We start from the raw sequence: 19,467 nt of genomic DNA, 5'->3' as shown, positions 1-19,467 counted from the left end.
CCTAAACTTTAAGTTTACATTGCATATTTTTTGGCCTTATTATGTTCACAATCTCATCGGCAGTACCTATGCATGTGTGTTTAGATTTAGTTTATTTAGCCTTTTGTCTTGAAGCTGTTCGTTGCCATTGATCTCAATAATGCGTCTCAGAAGATAGCTGAAGTCCTTTTTTGGATCATGATGGATAATGAAATATAACTTCCTACTGGCAGGGTATTTCTTTTATTTTGTTTTAAGTCTTGTTGCTGCTTGCAAGGGCTGGCTTTGGTGGTCAAACTTCTGTGGATTTGTTGTCATGGGTAGGCAAATTCTAATTCTCAACCTTCTTGATTGGTTATTGAACTGTAGATGTCCTCGATGACAGTTTTTAAAGGTTGCTTAAACCAGGAAATATTAATTTTGCAGCTTTACCCAAAATTCTGTTTGTTGCAGCATTTTTTCTACTCTTGTCATTCTGGTAAGTCGTTCTCGTTTTGTTACTTGAGAATTTGAATGCTTTGTTTTTCAACATGTATTTTAATACACTACATTCTGGATAATAAATTTGAGTGGTCTTTAACAGTCAAATCTGTCGTTTACCATATGCAGTTTGCTTCTGTTTGAACAAAAAGTACAAAACAAATATTAAAACTATATATTATATGATTGTGATGTTTATTGCAATATATTTTCTCTTAAAGTACACAAGACATAAAGTTAATGTCAAATACAAGTTCTTTTTTCATATCCAATTTTGCATGGAAAGGATTGATTTTTGGACATTCAGTTATCGCAATCATGATTTATTTACAGTGTTAGGTTACCAGTAATCATTCACACATATTGGCATTGTTCTTTTAATGAAGACCATTTTAAGACATATAGCCCTTGTTTGAGCCCATTTTGAGGGGAAAAATGAATTTTTGAATAGTGTATTGATGAGAAAAGTATGGTTAAAAAATAAGGAAAAATTTTGGGTTTGCATGTAACATTATTTTATTGAAGAATGTGTGGTTGAAATGATGTCAAAACATTGTAGACGAATTCATTTTTTCCAAAGAATGGGGATCAAACAAAGGCATATTAAAACAATCTAGTAAAGTAGATGGTTTTCCTTGAATAAACATTTTGCAACTTTATTTTCTGCTCTAAATTTAGATTTTGTATAGAACCCTAGTTTTTCAGGAGTTTGTTTCCATGCGTGACTTCATTTATATATGATGGAAAAGTTTTAAATTACTATGTCTACTTTCTTAACCAACTCTGGAAGCCTAGAATACAATTGGTCTCTGATATATACTAAAATTGCAAGCTGTGATGGGCACACTCTCCTGCATCATCATGCGACGGTGGAACTGTCATTTAATGGATGCATACATAATACCTCTAAAGAGCTAATTCAATGTTCTATACATATTTGAATGCTAAATTCCAACAAAGTTGTTGATTTCAGAAACTAAAAGATAAACTTCAATTGGAATGGTTTCTAGGATTGACCTTTGCCACCAGTCAAATGACGATGATGAGGATGAAGGATACTGTCCACGAGAAGCCCTGCTGGAGAAGAGGAGAACTGATTCTGATACCAATGGTTGCAGAAGATGTTTCTCCTTTTGGGCGATCCGTACGGGAAGCCGGCAAAGAATTGTGATTTTGGTATTGAAGCAGTAAAACTTTTGTACACATTCATTTTTCCTTCATTGGTAACCCTATAATATAATCATCCATATTTTAGTTTACCTAATAATGAATTTTCATCAGGTTACTGTGATAGTTTTTGCAATAATGATAGCATGTGCTGTGCTAATCTGGATTGGAATGGGAAAGAATCCAATCGATTCCGAAGTCGTTGCTCAGGCATGCACACGTGGGCCTTTGGTTTCTTCTGATTATCCTATGTTTTTAAACAAATGCTATGACTTGGCCTTTTAATCTTAATTGTGACATGCAAGCTAACAAATATTTAGAATTTAGTACAATTTTTGAATGTTATTATGAGAAAATATACCTGCATGTTATCAAAGGATTTGCTGGAATATAATAAGTCAGACTACACAAGCATCTTTGCAATTGAACCTTTGGTCTTGCGATGACATTTATATACAGTTTTAGTATAACTTTTTCAATGGAGATATAAGATACATCATATTTGTTTTGTAATTTCTTCTGAGTAAACATCCCTTTTATGTTACTATTTGATACTCTTTTATATGCATGTACGGTGACATATGAGTAGTTGAGTAATTCAGTTATCAGTATGCTCCCTCCCTCTCCCTTCGAGATTTAGAAATTACAAAATAAATAAATAAATAAATAAAAAATTACAGTTTGCTCTTTAGCTGATTAAAATCTAACAACAGAGGGGGCTTCTATTGGGATATGAATAACTGAACCATGGCAATGTCCTTGCTGATGGGTTGCTAGTAAGACTCTTAAGATTTGACATGGCAATGGTTAATCATTTCTGTTCATAATGAATCTTGCATGGTTAATTTACTAAATGGGATAGTTCTAGTTCACATGATGTAAGATGTTCAAAGCAATTCATTTTGTATTTATATAGTCCATATGTTGTTGCTGAATTGTATACAAATATAAATGTCTTTAAATGGCAACCTGTTCAAGTGAACTAAAATATATTTTTAACCTGTAATTCTCATACGGAAATATATTACCTTCTTATTCTCTGTGTGTATGTACGTCTGGTTTGGTTTTGTTGAAGGTGCAATTGCAATAATCTTGCAGGTATATGTAGATCTTTTTGCGATTGCTGTTCTTTTGCTGGGAGGAGCCTTGGCATGCTATGGTGAGCGCTTATGATATTAACCAATTTTTTTTATTTTTTTTTATTATTATTTTTTGGTTTATCAGTAATAATGTATAAATTATTTTTTTGTCGACTTTTTACACTCCTATTTTCTGAAATTTTAGCTTCAGAAAACCCCATTTAGATTAGTCTCGTGGTTTAGGTTGAGAGAAGTGGTATATTTTCATATGGACAGGAATTTATCTATTTATTGATTTTTACGATGAAGCTGATTCTCATAGAATCTTATGCATGCATCTATCATGAATATAATTTATCTGATATTGACCATCCGGTGGTGATCTATAGTAAAACCATTTGGCATACTATAAAATGATGCATGTATTAAACCTGGAAAGAAGATTCTGAGAGTGATGTTCCGGAAAATAATGAATCCAAAGGCCAAAGCCAACAATTTGTTGTCATCACTGAAGTAAGAAAAAAAATCATTAATATGCTTAAGAAAGCATCATACTTGTCAAGTGTACTGGATTATAAAGCCCATCAAAGTGATAATTGTCTGAACTACTTATTCTTCATTATTTTTATCTCCATTCTTATCATCCAGTATCAATTATTTTTTGATTTATTTTTGCTGCTTCATATCTTGTAATCACTCTGATAATGTGATATGATAAAAAAAAAAAAAAGTGCTCTAATTTGTTCTTAAAATGATTATATATAATTCTTGAGAGACTAGAATGGAGGACAAAGTTCTGATAACAATAACCAAAAAAGAAGAGAGGAGAGTCAAGTAAAATTCTAGGTGATAGCTATGCTCAATTTAGGCAACTGCTGCATGACTGAGTTCTGGAGTTTCAAACATGGTAGTTGAGAAAACGTGTGTGCAAGTAAAGATTCTTTTGGTCAGAAATGATTTCCTTTTTAAAATTTTTCTGCCCAACAAGTGTCTGAATCTCATCCTGCTACGTACTTTCAACTGCATAAGAATTAAAGAGCCTTAAAAAAAAAAAATGATTCGAGAACCTCTGGGTTGAAATTGTTTTGGAAAAGCACTCATTCTTGACCATAATTACAAAACACAAATATGTTCATTATTATTTCTTACGTAGGAGTTCCACTATGATTATCTCTAGTTCTCTCCAACTAATGCGTCTCGTTTGTTTTCATGAACCAAATTTGGATCAGGGCTTATATTGTTCTTGAAAATGAGAAAAGTGAGATCTGAGCAAGCCTCATCAGAGAAGTGGAAAGTAAGTTACTCAATTGTACTCCAGGAAATTTTACTGTGATGCTTACGAAAATAAGAAGCTTTACTTCGCTTCTCTTAATCTCAATGTAATTGTGCTTAGTTAATGGAGCTTATGAAAATAGAAATAAAAAGGTAACTTCATGCTTATCAGAGTAAATTGATGATGTATAGATTTCTTGAGCCAGTGAGATTCCATTCATGTTTTTCCCAAATGGGTTAAATCTGTTGGAATTTATGTTTTGATGCTGTATGCATATGGCTGGGGATGATTTCAATAGTCTGGAAGTACTTACCTTTTAGAACTTTTATCACTTCAGTCTTGTGGTAAGAGTTGCAATGCAGTTTCTTTGTTTCCTTCAAAGAAATGTATGTTCTTGAATACATTTCAGTTTGTCTGGAAATAGTCATTTCTTGTTCTTTTCCATTATTCTTTTGCAACTAGTCCCACACTATTTCTTCATTTGCTTATGGTATTGGTTTTCTTCAACATACTTTGCTGTTTATAGGTTGCAGATATTACGCTTTAATAGGTACAAGTACTTGTGTTGCAATAATTGGTTTTCTATAACATAATTTTATGTGTATAGGTTGCAGGTTTGGCTATTGTATCTGTTGTATGTTTCACATCAAGTGCTATTGTTACTATATCTACAAATATACCTGTAAGTTTTCTGTTTGTTCTGTAACAAGCTCCCTTCCATTCCAGTTTTTGACGCAACAAATATCTAATGAAAAGATTTTCAATATTACAGCTGATTTATTATTGGCATCAAGAAGAGATAGACGGTGTATATACCTCTCTTCTACTGGTTCTGTACTATTTCACAGGTATTTGTTCTAACTCATCCAAAGATTTAAACTGAAACTCTTGATCTGTGTCATTATTTTTCCGTATATAGTGTGTTCTAGTCTAGATGGTAATATCATCTTTCTATCCATTTCAAATAAAAAAATAATTCTGAGTGCTATTATCAACATGATTGTGATTTAACCAGCAATGTTCAGGAACTGTTTTGGTAGAGTAGGTTGTTTACGTGCACCTTTATATTTCAATCATTTTTATGTGATAATGAATGTTGAACCAAGAATCATTGAATTGTGAAGGCCATGCAGTCAAACTTGAAGACTCTGTATTGTTGGTATATCCATGTTTCCTTTTTGCTATTCTTGATGTAAAAATTTACAAAATAGATTTGTCAGTATGATGAGACAACATAGTCATATGATTTACAGAGCATGCCCTTCTAATTGCGAGTTGATCCCATCTCTAAGTGCACATCATTTTCTCCTCTGCTTCCATCAAGTGAGATGTGCATTGTTCAATTTAATCAAAGAGCAATTAATGTATTACTGATGATGAGAAAGATATCTGAAAGTGTTGATTAAAATTATGACTTTTGGGGTATAAATTTGAATCTTTTGACCAGTGACAAAGATGAGTATTTTGCATTTTAATAAGAGTGAATCTAGAACAGAATGCTGAAATATGTTTCCCATTTATAGAGGTTAACTCATTGGGATATTTTATCTCCTTGCAGAGAGAAATGCCTGATCTCGCGTGATGGTATTTTCTTCCATGTTAAACGTCGACTTAATTATCATGGAGATTTTTTTAATTAATGTGTGTGCATGCATCCTTTTCCAGGCTCATCAGTGCCCTCTGCCTTTGTACTTTGGGTAATGAGGGAGCTCCCACCTCCACTCGTAATTAATCGAGAGCAAGAAACGAGAACGATAACTTTCATCAGAGACGATTCAGTGACACTGCCTCCGCAGAGCTGGACTGCAGCAACAAGCATGTCGAACCAGGTTAGCTTCTAATGTTTGCTCTTGTACAAAGTGGTTTTATAAATTTCCTGCAATTTCAATGGTTGCTTCACAGTTGATTTTCTTGGTGCTTTCGACTAGAAACTACACTTCTTCCTATTGATTTCATAACAGTCAGAAAGGTGGAGATTTTTGTACGTTTCAAAATCTGTGAATGAAGGAAACTAAATCTAAATCGAATTATAAGTATATATGTAGACTAGAAAATTATTGATTGACACACTCATTATTAAACTATATTTCTATTCAGGTAATATATTTTATTGACCAGAAACTAATAAACTAGACCCTTAATATTGTCTAGTATCCCTTCCTCTGTACCAAACATGTCGTTCATTTACATTGCTTGGAGAAATGGAAAAGGATCCTGCAATGTGGATGTCTTGGTTTTATCAGTTGATTAAGGTTCTACTTAAATGTAGGGATCAAGAGCAAGTCCCATATGAAACATAGTCGAAATTTTGTTCTACATAATTTGCCCGAGGCAAGAATATGGAGAAGGATGCTTATACGACCAAGACTGTCACTGGTAGCACGAGACGAGAAATAGCGTGAATGCAAGCTTTACATAGGATTCAGAGTGGAGCCACAAGAATTCTGATTGCATGATTCTGACTACTTTGGCTTTTGTATATATATCAACAATTGATTCGCTGAAATCTCAAGGAGATTTCTTTTTAGTAATAGCCTGATCTGGTCCAGTTAATTAGGCTTTGTTTGACATCCTCATGGTGTATTGTGCCTTAACTATTGTATTGTGAACTGTAGTACTTGTAATGGAGAAAGATATTACTTTTCTTGGAAGTAATTTTTATTTTACATTAAAATAAGTAACTTATAAGGCATTTTGAAAGAAGTGTAGTAAGTTTTAGATTTTGCTTTCTTTTGGATAAAATTATGAAGAGATTACCATTAATGGGTTCAACCTTCCTTTTTTTTCTTTTTGACAGTGTCCATACTCCATCGCTCAATCCAGTAAAAGGTTGAATTTTTTACAAAGAAATAAAACTAAGGGAAGTGAATTTAATTTCCTTTTCAAATCAATGGTTTTACTTCCTGTTTTTAATCCATCCATTTTCCTTTATCCAAAATTTCAGCCTCAAAATCCCCTAAAGGTGTGTGAGAAATGACTGGTAGAAAATACAAATAACATTTCAAGAACTATTGAAGGTGAATGTTACAATCCATGAAAAAAAATTAGGATTTTACAATTTATTCAAAATGCTACATGATTCGTTTTTGCCTTCTTGACATCGACGAAAAATGGTGCAGTGAAAACCATCCAAGAAAATGTGGTAACCCTTCTCTTTTAAAGAGCATATTGATATTTGCAGTCACCATAGCCTGCAGAATCATTAAAAATACAAAAAATAAAATAGAAATGCAAATATCATTAGAATCCATCCATTTACAAAACTTGAACAACAAACTTAAATGGCAAACTTTCTCTCGTTGTCCCTTTTTCATAGTCAAAGCGAAAAAGAGTATACCTATAGCTCCCGTATTTGATCCATTTTTATCCCATTTTTAGCAAAATTTTACATGGATTACCTTAGAAATAAATTACCAAAAGTATCCATCTCTCAAGAAGAATAAATTAAATATTAAAGGGGTATATATGTCATTCTGCTTGACCTAGTCAATAATTGAAACTAATACGAGTCTGACATTCACTCTAATGGTAAAAAAATTTGCTACAAAAGCGTTCCCAAACAGGAGCATAAAGTTTTTTGTTTAAAAGACATTCGTTTTTACTAAAAGTTAATTTTAACCTTTTCAAAAGAAAAATCCACTCCCTTCCCCTTCTAACATCAAGAAGTCCCAAGTGACAACAAAGAGACGGGAGCCGGGACGGAGACGAAAAAAAGGGTACAATAGAGAATATAATACTATACTTGGATCAGTGACAACAGTGAGACCAGAATTCTTGAAATCACAGTTCCAATAGTGTCTTCCCGCTTTCTGGTAGTAAAGATTCATTACAACTGAGGCATGATTCATCAGACTGGTAGGGTAAAAGCAGGACCCTCCTGGTTGTATCAAGCTACAGTTTACTATACCACATGCATAATTTATGTTATCTGTCAGTGCCTGATCCGATGTCGACGGCCGTGCAATGCACCAAACTCCCTGTAAATTCATACAAAAATTTCCCACTTGTTTCAAGAAATTGTTTCCTTTTTACAAGATTTTGCTTTTGCTTTTGCTGTTATATTCTTTCTTTAACTTACCTGTCCAGATGCTTGTCCATTTGCAGGCCTCAAACTTCCACCTGACATAACAAAAAATGATTCAGTTAAATAATCTCGAAGACTTGTCACATTTTCTAACAGTTTAAACTTTTTTTTTTTGGACAGAAAAAAGGAAATTACTGTGAGGGCAACCAAGAAAATTGAAATTATGGAGAAATATACCTGAAATGGCAAACAAGAGGAGAAGAAAGGAGCCAAGAATTGGAAAGGACAGAAATGAGTTAGCCATGGATGCAAAATTGTGTGATGAATTAGTATAATTCAAGATTAGTGTTGAAAAAAAGGTGGGAGAGTGCTAGAATTTATAGCCCAAATAAATTCATTTGATCTTTGCTGTAATAAGTAGCTATTTCATGTGTTTCATTTTGTATTCCATTTATTTGGTTATTTTTTTTACCCAAAAATGAAAAGTCCTCATACACTAAAACTGAATATTAAATATGAAATTACGGTTTTTTATTTTTATGATTATTTATATTAATATAGCTTGTTTTAGTATTATAAAAATTTTGTATTGATTATATGATTCAATTACTAAAGTAATTGACTTCAAAATGTGCCGTGATTTTAGGTGAAACGTATATTTCAATGGAAATTTAGCTCTAGGTTTCTACATTTATTAATTAATTGGACAATTTTGTGGTCCTTTCGTTTGGATAATTCTTCTTCTTCAAATTTTGACCATCTTATTTCCAAAACCTTTTAACCCATTCATACTTTTATTTTTTTGGTTGGGAGCGTAATTTCAATAGTACTAATACTGAAAATTTCCCCCCATGTATACAGTGTAGTAAATGTATACAACTTCGAGTAAAGTCTAGTATTCGTAATATACGCTCCCCCTCGGGGCATAGTCCAGTGGTGCAAAGGACAGCAGTGAGGTTATCTCACGTCTTGCTGACAGCCGCAGTGTGAGAGTTTGATTCCTGAGACATGAAATTGGACTCCTTGTACGCGCAGTGTACAGACAGCTCTTGTTCTCTGACCTGACATCCCTCGATTTATCTCCATCACAAAACTTTAGGGGCGGGGTGATAAGGATCCTCAAGATTGGGGTTCAATCCCTAGTATTCGTAACATACATGTTATAAATAGCAAGAGATACTTTGATAGTATCACCTATTGGGATAAAAGATAAGAACCTATGCTTTCGCAAAAAAAGAAAAGGAAATATTGTAGTCTTGTGGTGATAGAAATATTGTAGTCTTGTGGTGATGAAAGACAAATATTATCTAATTTATGAAAGACAATATCGACCAATTGCTCACATAAGACAGTTTGGCCGAGTGGTCTAAGGCGCCAGATTTAGGCTCTGGTCCGAAAGGGCGTGGGTTCAAATCCCACAGCTGTCATATAATTGATTTTGTCCCATTCAATATTTTTTGGCCTCCATCTATTAATTTTTGTTTTTGTTTCTGTTTTCAAGTCGAGTAATTTATTTCTGATTAGGGTTGGCAACGGTTCGGTTATGGGTCGGTTTGGCCAAAATCATAACCGCACCACCAAATTTTTGACCATACCATAACCGCACCATAACCACGTAAATCGGTTCGGTTCGGTTCGATTTTTATCTCGATTCGGCACGGTTCGGTTCGGTTAATAACTACGAAAATAAATTATTTTTTATAAGTTCATCCGTCAAATTGATATAAAACAATTTATGAAAAAAGTCAATGAAAACAAAAATACAATATTCCAAACGAAAATGCAAACTCAAACAATATTCCAAACGTAAATGCAAACATTATCCTAATTTTCAATTGTAAAATACAAATTTAACAAACAATATTATAAATATAATAATACTAAACTTTTCCTTCATTTTTAATTGTTGTGCATCGAAGTTACTTGATGCATTCTTCCCTACAAGTCTTACTAGCACAGATCAGTATTCAAAGTTGATTCCTATTCATCCTTGACAGTATTGGCACGTCTAAAAAAACATCGAACTCTGTTTTTACATGATCAGCAGTAATAGAATGACTAACAAATGTAAAAAAATTTCGGAGGCGACGACGATTTGGACCGTAGAGGCAATGGAGCTGTGCGTGAGTTTGTGGTTGTGGAGAGTAGGGTTTGCATTTATATACTGTCATACTAATGCTTTTATGGGCTAATGGTAAGTAGACTGGCCGAATGAGTCAGGTAGATGTAATGAGGAGGGGAGGGATTTTGTTTTGATTTGGATATAAAAATAGTGTAAAGCCCATTATCAATTCAATTTTTTTTAGCGGGTAATCGGTTCGGTTTCGGTTCGACGACGTAAATACCATACCCGCACCATTACAAACTGGTTCATTAAAATCAAAACCATATCCGCCCCATTGCACCATCGGTTCGATTTTTTTCACCCCATTCGGTTCGGTTAACTGCGATTTTCGATTTTGACGGTTCAAATTGCCATCTCTATTTCTGATAACCACTAGTAAACAAACACACATAAATTTCCATCTGAAAGAAATTTGAATTCAGTAGATTATAGGAAGTAAATTTGATTAAATAGTTAGACTTGTTAACGGAATGAATTGACATCCAAGTTGGTATCTTAGCATACATTAGTTCCTCTACTATTGTCACCTAAATAAGAAATAGTCTTACCTTGTATAGAATTCCGACTTAATTATGGAAGAAATCAATATATATATATATATATATAAATCATTGTTAAGAAAATAATTTGTGATAGTGTTATTATTTTTATCTTGGTATCAGAGCAACCCGTATTCTTTGAATCATCACCACCGAACTCATATGGCTGAAGATCCACCCCAGTCATCCACATCCAATCTGAAAATTCTGGCTTCCATGCTGGTGTTATTCTAACTGAAACTATGATGTATGGTTCTAAATCTTGGAGATGCAAATTGCTGGGCGTGAAAAACTGGAATATATTCTGGGTAAAAACGACCCCCCAAAGGAAACGGATCCCACTTATGCAAAGTGGTATGCTGAAAATAAAAAAGTTAAAGGCTGGTTGCTTACCTCTATGTCACCGGAGATAATGAAGCGCTACTTGCGCCTGCGGACTGCACGGGAGATTTGGAGTTCCCTTGCCAAAGCATTCTACGACAGATCGGATGAGACACAAATCTTTGCACTGATCCTGCGTGCCTTCTCTACTAAATAGGTTGGCCGTCCCTTATCAACCTATTATGGCGAACTCGTCAAGATCTTTCAGGAACTAGACCACCGTGATAAAATTACTATGAAGGATCCGGATGATTTTGTTGCATATAAGAAATCTGTTGAATGCTTGCGGGTACATATCTTCCTTAGCGGACTGGATACTGACTTTGAACAAATTCGGGGTGAATTTCTTCGAAAGGATCCTCCAGTCAACCTCGAAGAAGCCTATGCTTGTGTGCATAAGGATGCCGTGGTCGAACCACTTTAAATGGTGAATCTGATCACTCCGAATCTGTTGCTCTGTTGGTTCGCAGAGCCAAGTCTCAGCCACGCAAATTTGGTGCGAAACTTGAAGCAGACCAGAAAGACAGTTTTGTTGTTGTGATACTGAGCATGATCATGCTGAACAACCGGATGAATTTTCTGTTGAAGAGGAAACTCAGGTTCGAGGTACCAAGAGAGACAAACCTAATCAAGAAACAGTCCAAGAAGCTGAAGCTAGTCCAGCTAAGCTCGAGCTATTACTTGCTGATGACACAGGAGGATAACAAGTTAAAAGGCTATAACTTGAAACCTAAGAAGCGCAAGGGGAAAAAAGGAAAGGAAATTCCTGATGAGGACAAAATACCTGATGTTGACTATGATGATCCACGATTTTCATCTCTCTTCACCTCACCGCTTTTTGCTCTGGATCCAACAGATCCTCAATTCAAAAGGTATATATATTTGTTAGTTTGTCACTAAATCTTTGCTTATTTGCACTTACTGAAGTTGTTCAGTAAGGTTACAATGGAAGTTCTTGATTTTCATAGTGCACGTTTGGTATAGGGACAACACAATTACAAAGTTTTAGTTTTTAATTTTTGCTAGTACTATTCGATGTGTCTAATCCATGTAACAAAATGTCAACTAAGGTTTCCCCCCAAACCTCCGCTCTTCCCTCCTGGCCAGTGCTCCTACTTATCATTAGCTCTTCATCGTTGTTCTGATTTCCCAAACACAACTATTTACTTATAATTGAAGCTTTTGCGATGCACAATTCTTAACACGTTTAAATTTTTTGTGCTGTATGACAGGAGTGCAGTTTATGCTCGGCAAATGGCACGAAAAAATAAAGGTGATCATGAAAATGCTATTGGAACACTTCACACACAAATTTTGTTATAAATATTGACGGGATGAAGAAGAAACAAAAAGGAAATTCACAAGAAGTATGACAACAATAGGAACAAAATCAGAAAATTGTAAAAAGAAATGTGAAGGTTTGAACGCGGGATCGCTGTCTTCAAACGTTATTTTCCCCCTCTCCGGTGTTTATGAGATACTTAAGGGTATTCCGACAAATGATTTGAAGAATTGTAACAAATCTTGTAAAAAATTTCACCAAAGCACAAAGTGAAATTCTTCCAAACCTTGAACAACACGAAGATAGAATGAATATGAATGTAAACCAGGACTTGATTATTTTTGGAACAAAGTATGGATTGCAAGATGTTTTCAATTTTCGTAATGCAATTGTTTTGATCATTCATCACCTACTTATAGGCCTCAATCAATACATCACGAAATGGTGTCAAAACAAGATAAAAAGTGACAACTTTTAATCCAAAACAGCTCTCAAGTTTCAAATTGAAAAACTAGCCAAAGGCTATTTTTTAGCACTTTGCGTATGCATAGTATAAACTTTACGTACGCATAGTATAAGCAAATTTAATTCTGGTTTTGTCAAAATACATTCGTGTATGCATAAAATTAAGATTGTGCATACGCAGAGGCAAAAAATCAAATTTTATATTTTTCAATTTATTTTTATTCTACCAATTCCACAACTGAGCCCAACAATTAGTCCATTATCATTCCATTGATTTTGAATAAATATTCAACAAATTTCAGGGCATTTTTGGTCTTCTAACAAATTGGAAATGCTCAAAGATAAGGACTTGCAACCTGATATATCGAATCCAGAAAGAGTAAAGGATATATCTTCGTTGGTTAAGTCACTCAAAATGAAGACGAAACAGGCAATTTTGTCCTCTCAAAGGGATGTGAAGGGAAAAGTCATACCTTCTAGAGTAAAAGTAAAGAGGAGGTAAAAACTGGAGAGTATTCCAGCTCAACCTTGAATTGGATTAGTTCATAGCGGTTAAATATGCATTTTCATAATATATTTCTTGTGTTGCAATCTATTTAATTTTGAGCCTCTGAATTGCGTTTGAGTGAAAAATTGCTTGGCACTTGAGACAATTTTCCGTATTGAATTAATAAAATGAGTCAGTTTCCATTGTTTCTGCCGGCACCTCCAGATCATTTTTGATTTGATAAAAAACCATTACTGATTCAGTGAAATAAATTAAAGGAAAATGGTTGTAGCGCCTGAAATTACGTTGAAGCAGGGAGCAAACGGTGGGAAGGCATAAGATAGAATCGTTTATTAACTTGATTAAACTTAATCCCATCGCCGCCTTGACTGTTGGAATTGGTTCAAAAATTAACCAAAAATTTGAAAATGAAAAGGTGTGACTACGTGTCAACTTCGACCAAATATTTGGACTTGATCCGATGGTCAAATTACAAAAGTAAATAGATCAACTTATTCTACTTATCGAGTAGATCATCGTGATACATTTGGAATATCGAAACCAATTCCGAATGAATGAGAAATTACGGTCCAAAGTTTGAAGAATGAAGTGTTGCAACTTTTCGAAAGGATGCAAGTTTTTGGCCAAGTGTTGCAACATTTTGAAAGGATGCATGTTTTGGTCCATACTACTTCATTTGCACCCTTTTTACATCTATAAATAGAACCCTATGGACATGATTTTTGGTACACCAATTGCATTGAGCATTCATTCTTCTCTTGCAATTCTCTCATTTCTAAATTCCATATCATTTTCATGCATTCCCTTGATAGAGATGGGATTTCGTTCGAGTTCGTTGGTCGAAGTCATTTGGAGTGCTCCTATGGCTTGACGTGGTCATTGTATTTTGGGAGATGATTGTCGAAAAATAGTTAGCACCGATGCGGGGCAAATTCATTTTAAGGACCAAGTGTCAAACACTTGCTTCGACAAAAAATTCATTACTTGCATCTTTCTTCCGACAGTTTTCTGATTTCTTTGGATTATATTTTGATTTTGGGAAATGATTAACATTGTTTACATGTTTATGTTGTAAAGTTCGATCAAAAGAATAATTTGCTTTCGTTCAAGAATCGAAAGGGATGAATCCATATTCATGTATTCAGATTCGGTAACTTTTATGTTTTGCTTCTCAAATCCTATTTCGATAATTCGAAATTATGTTTCGATTTCACGCAAATAATCGGTATGCTTTTGTGAATATAATATGTATGTAATCGGTGTAAATTTCCCCAACAATCTTAAAATGAATTTTGTATTCGTTGTGCATTGTATATTCTGTTTCGAATCTGCCAATCGTACTACTCACTTAAGGGAACAAATTGGGTTCTATTCAAAAACAACAATTTGAAATTCTGCTATATTTGTATCATAAAACAGAAATAAAATCCGAATCGCTGTGTGCATGGGAACCCAATATTATGTGAAAATACGAATGGAGACGTTTGAAGATAACTGTAATTATAGAGTTTCCTTCATCTTTGCATATGTATTTTTCCTTGAGCATGTGCAGATTTTTGCATGCATGTGGTAATATATTTCATGAAAATATTTGGAAAGATAGATGGCATGTGTGACTATAAATATTTGGAAAGACAGATAGCATGTGTGACTATAATTAAATGCGTACGTTGCTAAAATTTGAATCAATGGATTTACGCTTGACATTTTGCCATACTTTGAACATTCTAGTTTGTGAAATTTTTTTGCTAGCCTCGAAAAAAAAAATGATGTTTCTATACAATGTCCATCTTGGGAACTTGTAAGTGACCATTTTCTTCTATGTGAGATTGCAATCTCTTATGATATGGAAGTGGACATTCCTATAAATGGAATACAATGGATGTATAAATGTTTAGAATATAAGTTGCTATTCCTTCACTTTAGTCATGATGAATTGGATATTGTTAAAACCAACTCGAGTCTAATAATGAATGGATGGAAATAAGGAAATTATTCCTAATCATTGGACATATAAGGATGTCAATTATTTGATGAAAGTATATGAACTTTCATGACTATTCTTTTATTGGAATATGAAATAAGACATGATAAATTAGTTGGTTAAATTTTCATATCTTGTTGAAATTATACTAATTTTGATTAATGTTGATAAGCTCATTTAATCCTATGGAATTTAGTGAGATGACTTTTATGCCAGTTATATTTGCATAAAGTATGACAAAATGTGATTTGTTCTAGTGGAAATTGTTGCAAAAATATTAAGACATGAAAATACTTTGCAGAGCATAAACTGTGCTTAAAGTTGGTAATATTGCTGAACTTCCTTTAAATCTGGAAAAGTTTGAATGTGATGATTTAGTTAAATTTCTAACTTCAATAAAATTAAATGGGATGATTTGTACAAAATTATATTTGCATAAAAATATGAGAAAATATAATTTGTCCTAATTTGATTACTTGAAATTGGTGGAAAATTATGTAGAATATTATGAAATATTTTATGATAAATTTAGATGAAAATGTGCATCCTTTCATATGAAAAACCATGACTTTTGGTATGATTAATTTCCAATGGGTGTGTTTCTTTATAGAGATTAATTCAAGAGATGTGTCCTCTTGTAGGATTGTGTCTTTTGAGAACACAACTTTTCAACCGATGGTTGAAATGAAACTATCATGTGAAATGTCACAAATGTGATATATTGCATATGTTTGAAAAAGTTGCAATGCTTAGCCCTCTTTATTGTTGAATTTGACTTCAATCATGAAACCAATTAAGTTGGTATATGTTTTGAAAGCATTGTTGGTCCATTTGATGGCCTTGATTTAATTTGGATGATCAAATTAATTAGATTGAAGTACGTTATATGCAAGTTGAAGACCACTACTTTGAAAGTATTTAGACTTTCACGAAGCACTCGATATGGATATTATATAAGAGATAAATAAATTGAACTATGAAAGAGTTGCTAAACCCTAAGTTCAATTGTAACCCAAAGATGTGAAGGATTATAATAAATGCTCGTGAACTTAAATGAAAAGTTTAAAACTTATGGATGCAACGTTACTAGATTGCATATGTATTCCTAATTGAGGAATTCTAGGAGTAACTCAGTTTAACAGTTACATTTGCTTCTATCTTATAATCATAGAACGATAGCTATGAATGTGGAAAGATAGAAAACCCTTATACTAATTATAAGGATGATATATACTAAGTCTAAAGTGGATGAAATGGATTGTAAATCTGATTATGGCGTTTATTTAGACATAAAAGAACAATTGGAATATATGAAGAATATTCATAAAGTTCAAATGCATGGTAATGTTTCAATGATGATATTGAATACCCATGATTTTGAAATCCACTAGTAAAAGTGATTGACTAGTGTAGTGTTTGATAGAAATCCTCTAACCGTATTTAGAAATTGAGAAAGTTTTAGAGGATTTCTTGGTGGCAAAAATTTGTATCTATCAAATGAATCGATCGTTGGTTAGCTATATTTGATAAGATATTAAGTCACAAGTAATGGTAGGTCTAGACGTATAAGTCATAAACATAATACCATTAAGCAGATAATCTCAATAGTGTAAACTCGTGGTACCTTTAAAGAGATTTACTAAGAGAGATCAAGAATATTGCATATCGAAGGGAATGAGGTAAAGCCTACTACGTTAGAGTCCTTGTAATGGTAACCCTACCTTGTTGACTGGCGATCCCAAGATCTTGGTTCAAAGGGACAACTAAGTTATGGGGATTCCACGAAGCACTAAAGAAAATAATTTCCTAATTCATTCCTATGATATTAAAGTGCTTTCTGCAAAGTTGCAAGAGGTTAAGATAATCTTTTAATGATTCATATTTCTTGAAGAAGTCAAGTGGAGTAGGACAGAATACTCTTAATAGGAGGTCACCTATGTGAGTGTGAAGTGGGGCCGCTTCAATGAGAATTATTTAAGGCTTAAATTCTCTAAACACTCGCAGAACTAAGAAGGATTCAGGGTCAAAATGAACTAATTCATGAGAACCATGAATGCTTTAGGAAAGACATCTGTGTGAGTATCGTTGTCTTGGCTCACACTAAAGGCTGAATTGTTCAAGACATCACGTTCACCGATTAGCCGAGTAAGTCCGATGGTATTTCACTATTGGAGGTTCAAGGCCAGAAGCTACTATCCCCGATGCAATGGCTTTCTGCTCTCTCTCTACTTGCATCACATCATAGCACTACATTTGCATACTCGAATTTCCATTCATGTGGAGGATTATTGGAATTGATTCAAAAATTAACCAAAAATTGAAAAATGAAAAGGTGTGACTATGTGTCAATTTCGACCAAATATTTGGACTTGATCCGATAGTCAAATTACAAAAGTAAATAGACCAACTTATTCTACTCGTCGAGTAGATCGTCGTGATATATTTGAAATATTGAAATCAATTCCGGATGAATGAGAAATTGCGGTCCAAAGTTGGAAGAATGAAGTGTTGCAATTTTTCGAAAGGATGCAGGTTTTTGGCCAAGTGTTGCAACTTTTTGAAAGGATGCATGTTTTGGCCCACACTACTTCATTTGTACTCGTTCTATATTTATAAATAGAACCTTATGGACATGATTTTTGGTACACCAATTGCATTGAGCATTCATTCTCTTCTTGCAATTCTCTCATTTCTAAATTCCATAGCATTTTCATGCATTCCCTTGGTAGAGAGGGGATTTCGTTCGAGTTCATTGGTCGAAATCATTTGGAGTGCTCCTATGGTTGACGTGGTCGTTGTATCTTGGGAGATGATTGTCGAAAAATCGTTAGCACCGATGCGGGGCAAATTCATCTTAAGGACCAAGTGTCAAACACTTGCCTCGACCAAAACTTCATCACTTGCATCTTTCTTCCTACAGTTTTCTGATATCTTTGGATTATATTTTGATTTTGGGAAATGATTAACATTGTTTACACGTTTATGTTACAAAGTTCAATCAAAAGAATAATTTGCTTTCGTTCAAGAATCGAAATGGATGAATCCATATTCATGCATTCTGATTCGGTAACTTTTATGTTTTACTTCTCAAATCCTATTTCGGTAAGTCGAAATTACGTTTCGATTTCACGCAACTAATCGGATGCTTTTGTGAATATAATTTGCAAGTAATGGGTGTAAATTTCCCCAACAATAACATCCTCGGTTGAGAAAACACGTTGATAACTTCGCTTCCATTGATGAAACTAAAACAGAGACAGAGAATTCACACACATAGACGGTGAGATAGTGTTTGTGAGAGACAAACTGAGTGTTCCTCGATACGTGGAAACAATTTAACGGTTGCTTAGGACCAATGACTGCTTATTGACTGGGTGACGTTCAAGAAGAGTAAATAGATTCTATATAGGATCGAGATAGGAGAACATAATGACTGATAGAGGGGATGATCGAACACACACCTCAATTATGATGTACCGTATATAGATTCGTTATAGGACTTTCGTTTCCTTCCATTATGATGTACCATAAATAGATTCGTTATAGGATCGAACTAGAGGAACATAATGGTTGACATATGAGATGACCGAACACACATACCTCGAGGATCGAGCATTATTTAATTCACGTGAGACCCGCACACTTTGTGAGGATCGATTATCCCAGGTGTCAAATATTTTCGGGTAAAGTAGCATTTTCCTAAATTATATCCTCTCATCTCTCTAGTGGTAACATGATACCATACAACTATTACTTGAATTGTTTTAAATGCAATCAACTTTTTTTATTTAATCATATCTTATCAATTCACATTATGTTATTCCATCAGGTAAGGGGTTAACCCAAGAGGGGGGACTGACAAAAGCAAAGCACCAAAGCTCATGGGATTCTATTCGGGTACATTTCCATTTAACCAAATAGGCTTTGGAAAGAATACGAGTGGTCTCCGTCCTCATCCACATCCACTTCTAACTAAGAAGTTGAGGGACAAGACTGAAGCTATAGTTTACCAGTCGAAGGTGGTTACGATTTTGAACTAAACTAACTTGACTCAGAAGTAGCCGGAGAAAGGCGGTAACTCGTTCTTAAGCAAAAGCAGGGGCTAACTCCACCGATGCGGTAACGTCGGCAATGGCGAAAGAGCATCCTTTTGCAGAGATCAAAATCCCAGCTAGTGGCCC

General features: G+C 34.2%; 3 protein-coding genes and 1 non-coding gene across 5 annotated transcripts; 3 read left to right on the top strand and 1 right to left on the bottom strand.

Moving 5' to 3' along the window:
• The first annotated feature begins 53 nt into the window (after positions 1-53).
• Positions 54-6,633, top strand: LOC111370905 (tobamovirus multiplication protein 1-like). Of its 2 annotated transcripts, none has more exons than XM_022992803.1 (10): positions 54-299; positions 406-457; positions 1,470-1,635; positions 1,741-1,836; positions 2,725-2,785; positions 3,935-3,999; positions 4,586-4,660; positions 4,751-4,826; positions 5,537-5,562; positions 5,644-5,725. In XM_022992803.1, the coding sequence occupies exons 1-9, from the start codon at positions 188-190 to the stop codon at positions 5,548-5,550; spliced, it is 717 nt and encodes a 238-aa protein (XP_022848571.1). In that variant the 5' UTR covers positions 54-187; the 3' UTR covers positions 5,551-5,562; positions 5,644-5,725. The 2 variants fall into 2 exon arrangements, with proteins under 2 accessions (XP_022848571.1, XP_022848570.1); XM_022992802.1 differs by lacking the exon at positions 5,537-5,562 and adding an exon at positions 6,248-6,633 and having other exon boundaries at positions 173-299; positions 5,644-5,807.
• A 323-nt stretch (positions 6,634-6,956) lies between these two features.
• Positions 6,957-8,392, bottom strand: LOC111370904 (glucan endo-1,3-beta-D-glucosidase-like). The gene is made up of 4 exons (XM_022992801.1): positions 8,240-8,392; positions 8,057-8,097; positions 7,721-7,955; positions 6,957-7,169 (listed from the first exon to the last, which is right to left on the bottom strand). The coding sequence occupies exons 1-4, from the start codon at positions 8,304-8,306 to the stop codon at positions 7,135-7,137; spliced, it is 378 nt and encodes a 125-aa protein (XP_022848569.1). The 5' UTR covers positions 8,307-8,392; the 3' UTR covers positions 6,957-7,134.
• Positions 8,393-9,349: 957 nt separating this feature from the next.
• On the top strand, positions 9,350-9,429 carry TRNAL-UAG. Its single transcript has one exon. It is a non-coding gene; the product is annotated as a tRNA-Leu (tRNA).
• A 1,514-nt stretch (positions 9,430-10,943) lies between these two features.
• On the top strand, positions 10,944-12,370 carry LOC111370199 (pre-rRNA-processing protein ESF1-like). Its single transcript, XM_022991887.1, has 2 exons — positions 10,944-11,919; positions 12,280-12,370. Exons 1-2 carry the CDS (start codon positions 11,597-11,599, stop codon positions 12,368-12,370), a joined length of 414 nt encoding a protein of 137 aa, XP_022847655.1. The 5' UTR covers positions 10,944-11,596.
• Positions 12,371-19,467: the final 7,097 nt, after the last annotated feature.

This window comes from Olea europaea, chromosome 21 (genome assembly GCF_002742605.1).
Source record: "Olea europaea var. sylvestris chromosome 21, O_europaea_v1, whole genome shotgun sequence".
Taxonomy (NCBI): Eukaryota; Viridiplantae; Streptophyta; class Magnoliopsida; order Lamiales; family Oleaceae; genus Olea; species Olea europaea.
The sequence above is the reverse complement of the archived record's forward strand: the minus strand, read 5'-3'. Positions and strand labels throughout refer to the sequence as shown.